The sequence below is a fragment of the Nestor notabilis genome, unplaced genomic scaffold, assembly GCF_000696875.1.
Source record: "Nestor notabilis isolate BGI_N333 unplaced genomic scaffold, ASM69687v1 scaffold27607, whole genome shotgun sequence".
Classification (NCBI taxonomy): Eukaryota; Metazoa; Chordata; class Aves; order Psittaciformes; family Psittacidae; genus Nestor; species Nestor notabilis.
The window spans coordinates 13,210-19,896 of NW_009936660.1; the positions used below are offsets into that span (position 1 = coordinate 13,210).

General features: G+C 49.6%; 1 protein-coding gene across 1 annotated transcript in view; it reads right to left on the bottom strand.

The window, feature by feature from the left end:
* Positions 1-5,903, bottom strand: part of RPE65 (retinal pigment epithelium-specific protein 65kDa) — a 7,094-nt gene extending 1,191 nt beyond the window's left edge. Inside the window, exons 1-12 of the mRNA XM_010018431.1 lie at positions 5,893-5,903; positions 4,949-5,031; positions 4,438-4,588; positions 3,763-3,870; positions 3,529-3,670; positions 2,737-2,884; positions 2,081-2,162; positions 1,854-1,986; positions 1,593-1,732; positions 847-976; positions 251-365; positions 61-155 (exon numbers count right to left, since the gene is read on the bottom strand). Coding sequence (XP_010016733.1) covers positions 61-155; positions 251-365; positions 847-976; positions 1,593-1,732; positions 1,854-1,986; positions 2,081-2,162; positions 2,737-2,884; positions 3,529-3,670; positions 3,763-3,870; positions 4,438-4,588; positions 4,949-5,031; positions 5,893-5,903 — 1,338 coding nt within the window. The remainder of the gene's footprint in view (positions 1-60; positions 156-250; positions 366-846; positions 977-1,592; positions 1,733-1,853; positions 1,987-2,080; positions 2,163-2,736; positions 2,885-3,528; positions 3,671-3,762; positions 3,871-4,437; positions 4,589-4,948; positions 5,032-5,892) is intronic.
* Between the last annotated feature and the right edge of the window lie 784 nt (positions 5,904-6,687).

Consider the following 6,687-nt stretch of genomic DNA (forward strand, 5'->3'; position numbering starts at 1 on the left):
CTTGTCCTTTAATTGAAATCTCAGTGCTAGGACATGCCTCTCCCAGTCCCTGATAGTTACCTTGTCTGGGACAAAGTGGTTCAGCCCCAGCCCATACGTATATGTGTAAGGTTTCCCACAGTACTTCTTGTAATTGATCTGTGGAAATTCAAAGGCTGCAATAAAGAAGAATATACACACACACATGAGGACTAGTGGGATGTGGAGTGCAGGAGGTGCTTGTGTTGCTGCTTCAGGGTCAGTGCCATACCGTGGCGTGGCCCTGAGAAAATGACTTCTGGCTCCAACCAGATGGTCTCATCACTGCGCAAGGTGGCTGTGGCTGTGGTGTAGGGCAGGGTGACCAAGTTCTTACCCGTGTTGGCCTGGCAGAAAGGAAAACACCCAAGAGAAATAATGGAGAAATACATTTCTTACTCTATTTGCACAGATGTGTTGTAAGCTGCGTTGGAGGGTGAAGGCAGCGGTGTGCAGCAGAGCCTCATCAAGCTGCAGAATGGCAGTGTGCTTGGGATTGCCTGCTTCTTCCATTCCAGAGAATCCTAGAGTGATTTAGGTTGGAAGGGACTTTGAAGCTCATCCAGTTCCAACCCCCTGCACGGGCAGGGACACCTTCCACTAGTTAATCCACCAGGATTAAGTGCTGCCCCACAGTCTCAGCTTTGACCAGTAACGTATGGGAAATAAAACAGAATAACATTAAGCAGCTAAAGAAAACGAAAGTGTTCTCTGAAGACCCACACTTTAAGCTCCCCCCTCGCCCTTTAAAGGTTTAATTTGGATTAAGGGGGTCATGCAGAGCACCAGCATTGCTCAGCCATCAGCCCTGCAGGGAGCAGTGCAGACCTTGTCGATGGTGAGGGGCAGGACGTATCTGCGCGCCTCCGGCTGCGGGGCCTTCTCCGCCTGGCGTTTCACTTCATCCCAGTTTGCCCGTAAGTTGGCCAAGTAGAGGTAGTTGTAGACAAACTCGAACCTGCAGACAAACAGCATCACAGACACATCCAAGATGGGATTTGCAGGTGTCAGGGGGATAAAGTGCACTTTTCTTCCTCCTAAAATTCATTTGCCAACTGGTTTTTGGAGCAGCCACAGTGCTGCTCCTGAATCCTCTCCTCCGCTTTCCCATTCCATGCACAAGATCCATGTGCTTCAGCAAGCTGAAGGTGCTCTTTTTCTTTGGCAGCCAAGACAACCTTGAACCTCTCTTTGCCACCCTTTGCATGTAGTTTTCCATCAAAACCATTTAAGCAAGACCCACACCTCGTGCCTGTGCCCAAACCTGCACAAGCCTGTGAGATCAAGGCATTGCAGCTTATCCAGCTTACCAGGACCGTGCCCTTGGGGATTTCTAAACCCACAAGGTGCTACAATGGTAAACTCTGGATGAGCTTTAAGGTCTCTTCCAACCCAAACTATTTTAGGATTCTATGGTTATGTGCAGGGGGTCAGTGTGGGTTCCAGAGTGATCCCAACAGAGATGTACCCATGCAGGGACTGGTGTGCCTGATGATGGGGCTCTGCTGGTCCCCACCAGCTCACGCAGGGGTGAGAGTGATGCCACAGGGACCCTCAGCATCAGCAAGACTCACCCCTTCCAGGTGCAGAGGTCAACGATCAGAAACCCATTATCTTCATAGGTGTTGATGTGGTGGAAGAGGTTGAAGGCTGAGGTGCGGTATTTGATGTTCAGGAGTCTGCCTTTCTTCTTCTCTGCCACATGAAGCCAGACCTGAAGAACAAGCAGCAGCTTGGATTTGGCTCAGAGCAGCTTGGTGAAACCAGTACAATGGGCCTCCCAGCCCAGAGCTGGCTGCCCAGTACAGCCCAGTTTGGTACAACCTGCTGCTTACCCCCATGGTCTCATTGGACTCAAAGCAGTCCATGTAGTTGGCTCCCCAGAGGCTCCATGAGGAAAGGAACTTGAAGAGGTTGATTTTCACTGGTGTTTCAACAAACACTATGTAGTTTGCTGTCAGCCCAAAGCTGTTTGGAAATGCACAGGGAGCACTTTAAGCTCATGGTAGTTAGTTTAGACAAAAAACACCTAGTAGTGCACGCTGACCCTGGGACACGTTACCTGTGAACGTAGGAGGGCTTGAACCTGTCACTGCAAGGGAACTGCACCACCACCTCTGACTTATTTATTGGATCTTCCTTGTCTGGAACAGGACAGTCAAAGGGTTAGGGGGTGATTCACCCTACTTAGTCTGTATTTAGAATGTTTAACCAGCAAGGTTTTGCCTTTAACACAAAGGAAGTTCATGGGAAAGGCAGGTAGTAACAAGACAAGGGGGAATGGCTTTAACCTGCCCGAGGGGAGACTGAGATGAGCTCTGAGGCAGAAGCTCTTCCCTGTGAGGGTGCTGAGGCGCTGGCACAGGGTGCCCAGAGAAGCTGAGGCTGCCCCATCCCTGGCAGTGTTCAAGGCCAGGTTGGACACAGGGGCTTGGAGCAACCTGCTCTAGTGGAAGGTGTCCCTGCCCATGGCAGGGGTTGGGACTGGATGAACTTTAAGAGCCCTTCAACCCAAACCACTCCGTGACTTCATGATTCTGTGATTTAGAAACCACTCTGAGGTGTGTTAAAGATCACATTTCTGTTACTTAAAAAGGCAAATAAAAGTCTAAACAGGATTTAAAACAAGTAATTTGATGACAAAGCTAATCTGAAGGATAAAAAAGTGATACCTAGGACAAGATTGTCTCCATTCACTCAGAGGTGGGGTGAACTGACCTGCCTGAAGTGGAGGGATCCGTATGATGTTATAGGCGAGAGCAAAGTTTTTTCCAAAGCAATTCCCAATGTTGTAAACGGTCCCATCGTTCTCGATGTGGGGATGAGCTGTTGCCCCATTGACGGATATGTATTTACAGAGATCCACCTGAGGAACAAGGTGGAGGAAGTCAGGAGCTTTCCTGGCAGGAGATGGGAAGTTGCCAGCTCTGCGAGATCTATACATCTTTGCTTCAGATGTGGGAAGTTCTTCTCTAAGCCCAAATTGCTGTTCATTTTGTGAAAAGAACAGCAGCAAAGCCAAGCAATTCACACTGTTGCAGGGAGAGGTTTGGGATGCTGGGGTCTGAAAGGCTCCACAGGCTGGACATTGGTGACACAGCAAAAAAACCATCAAAGCACAGATTCTGCCTTCAATGGAGTTTTGCAAGGCAAACATGGCTCAGCTCCGGTGTGACTGAAGGCAGAGGGGAAGCTCTGGCAGGAGCCCTCCAGTCACAGTCCCCTTTGGCAAGGCTACAACCTCACTTCAGTTTGCAAACCCCAACCCAAGCATGAGGATATGGACCACAGACCCCCATCACCTCCTTGTTACATATTACTCAGAGCAGCAGCAGTGAGTTTATGTAAGAACTCATTCCAACTCTGCTCTCATTAATCCTCAGAGCTGGCTTCATTTCCACCTCATCTCCCTGCCAAACCCCAACTCTCGCTGTGTTGTAAGAAGCTGTTATTAAACATTTTCATCTTAGTTTCACTCCTCTCATTCAAAATCACAGTCCAAAGACCCACCTGCTTAATTGTCTCTAACGTCTCTGGGTTAATTCTGGTTATGAAGTTGGTCTCAGTACAGGCATAGTAATCTTCACCGATGGGGTAGACGTTAACCAGGGCATTATCAGTGACCTCCACACCTTTGAAGTATGAGAAAAACCTGAGCAGAGAAAACAGAGAGGCAGTCAGGGGTTTCTTAGAAGTGGAAGCACTGTAGGACACCACTGCAACGTCTTCATGACCCCCAGGTACCTGGAAAAGATGTTCTTGCATGGGTCTGGGTACGCGTAGGTGCCAAACTCTGTTATCACAATCCTCTTCTCAGTCATGGCTCGCACGTAGGCATCAGTCCTGACAAACCTGGGAGGGTGAGGACAAGGCAGTTACAGGGATAGCTGCAACTGGAATGGGCCATGCAATTAAAACATGGACATTGTGGCCATGAGCCTCATGAGACCTCTGAAAGCCGCTGCCTCACAGTGCATCTGGAGAACATGGGGTCCAGCAGCCACCCCCTGCCATGGCACTGGGAAGCAATGGCTCATGGACAACTGAAGCTGATGGGAACACAGTGTTTTGTCTAAATATTCTGCACCAAACACCTCAAAGCTGGTAGTTCTGCAGCTTTAACCAAAACCAGCTTCCAGTTTTCCAGACAGCAGTTTCATTCTGTCACTGACTGCAGCTGCATCCAGCTCTCTCCTTCCAGATGTTTTGCAATCTGCTCAAAAAGCTGCATTTCTGCCAGCTGTGACGAAGTTTTGGTTATTTTCAGCTGGTTTTAGTGATCTCACCATTAAAGCTCTTCCAGTCACAGCATGGATTTGAAATAACCAGCACCTCCCAGGCAGCAGAGCCTGTCCCCAGCACCTACAGTCGAGCAAATGCTTCCTTATTGATTTACCTGGTGTGGGAATGGGCACGTACCTCCGGTGATAGGTGACGTGCCCCTCCTTGAAGTCAAACTTGTGGAGCAGCGCCTGGCCATCGAAGAGGTGATAGAAGGGCTCTGCACCCACCTCGAATAAGCCAGGACCACATCTCAGGAGGCTTCCTCGCAGCCAGGTGGGCACCCTGCCTGTGGAAGATGCAGTGTCGGTACATGCGCAACCCACAGCAGATCAAACCAACTCATTTTCATTGTGTCAACAAAGAGCAAACCTCATTTTAATGTTTATTACACTTGTTTCTTCAACACGCATGAACTCTTCAAACTATTCTGTTTTCTTCACCTACACACCTACTGTTGACCAAGACACTGAGTATTGACATGTCTGAAGATCCCCCATCCAACTGTCCTTCCTTTACCCCAAAAACACACCAGCCCTGTTAGGTCCTTCACATCCAACCCTGTGATCCCGCCCCTGTGAAGCCTCCAAGCTCTGATGTGTCAAGAGCTCCTGGACAGGAGGAGACCAACCTGTCTCCTGTCACCAACCTGTGACATGGGCAGTCACTGGAGAGGACAGCTCCTCCACTGTCTCAAAGAGCTTCTTGTAGCCTCCAGCAGGATGCTCGACTCTGAAAGGGCCAGGAGAGCTGGGATTAGCCTGGCTTTGGGATAGCTTTGGAAACCCCCTCCGAGGGAGCGGGTTTTGTTTCTGGATGGACTGATCTGCAATGTGCAAATAACTTGAGAGATCAGGAGGGAGAAGCATCAGCCTTTATGGGGAAAAAGGCTCTGGGGACTCTGATCAGCTGCTGCAGCCACCTGAGAAACATCCTGAGCACATGGAGGAGTAGGGAATGGTGATGGGACAGCCTGTGCTGCAGCCCTGCAGGCGAACTCCTTCACCCAAGGGACAAATTCAGGCTATATTGTTCAGCCTGGAGAAGAGAAGGCTCCAGTGAGACCTTAAAGCAGCTCCCAGTACCTAAAGGGGCTCCAGGAAACCTGGAGAAGGGCTCTGGACAAGGGCCTGCAGGGACAGGACAAGGGGAATGGCTTTAACCTGCTAGAGGGGAGACTGAGATAAGGTATGAAGAAGCAGCAAAATCCAACTTGAATGTCCCAGTTCTTGGAAAAGCTTTTTTTTTTCCCCCCTCTTTTTGCCTTTCTTTTTAAGTAAATTGTAGCTGAGTGAACAGCTGAGAATTATTCATTAGGTTCCAATTTTATCTGCTGCAAAACCCATGGAGATACACCAGACACAGGCTGGTGTACTCCAAAATACAGACCATCCTCCAGCCCCTGGAGCTGAGCCTGTCCCCTGAGACCAGAATCAAGCCTCAGCTCGGGGTGTCCCAGCATGGACACCCACAGAGAACAACCTCCCTCCTCTTTGTCCTCCTCATCCCTGGGCTGTGCTGGCCCCCAGTCAATGCGCCACGGTGGTGATCAGCGACCTGCTCCTAGAGAGAGAAGCCCACAGGAATACTCACTGGCTGTACATTTCCTCCCCGATGAAAGGCCTGAGCCTCCAGCAGCCAAGCTCACTGCAAGAGCCGTGTGCTGGGTATTTATGGGACTCTGAGCCCTGCTGAGGGCAGCCCTGTGCCCAGAACCACCCCTGCCAATGAGACAGCCTGGGAACAGAGCCGGCTTTCACCATCAAAATCCTCCGGGGCTTTGAGAGGTTTTGTCTTGCTGTTGGCACCAAAAAGGGCTTTGAATGTTTTACTGAGACTTAAATTCTTCCCAAGCAGAAGTGATTACAAAGAAAAAGAAACTCAATACAGAGAGGAGCAAAACAGAGTGTGCTGGAGTCACCATCACCCGCAATGCTGCTCTTACTGCCGCTGCCCAGCATCATTTCCCCTCTCCCTCACTTGTTCTATTTAGTGTTTCAGTATGGTGGCATTGACAGCAGCTCGAGTTGCTGTGTAAGGCACATTTCTTAAGACTCAGTGCACACAAAGTGGTGTTTTTACACAGGGTGTTAACAGCCCTACACACTCAGGTGGACATCAAACCCCATCGCTGTTTGTTTTACACACAGCACGGCAGCCACCATGGGAGAGGACACAAATACCACCTTAAGAAACCACCTCTAGTAAGAGCAGACATTTATGAAAGCAACAGTGCTGTAAAGAGTAATTTCAAAGATTAACAGGATTAGAGTGATTACTGCTCTCCTGGGTAGCCCATGGTACAGGATGAAGACACTTCATAATACAACATACCTTCAGTGCTCCTCCTGCACAAACAGAAGCTGGGCTGCAGTGACCAAACTTGTG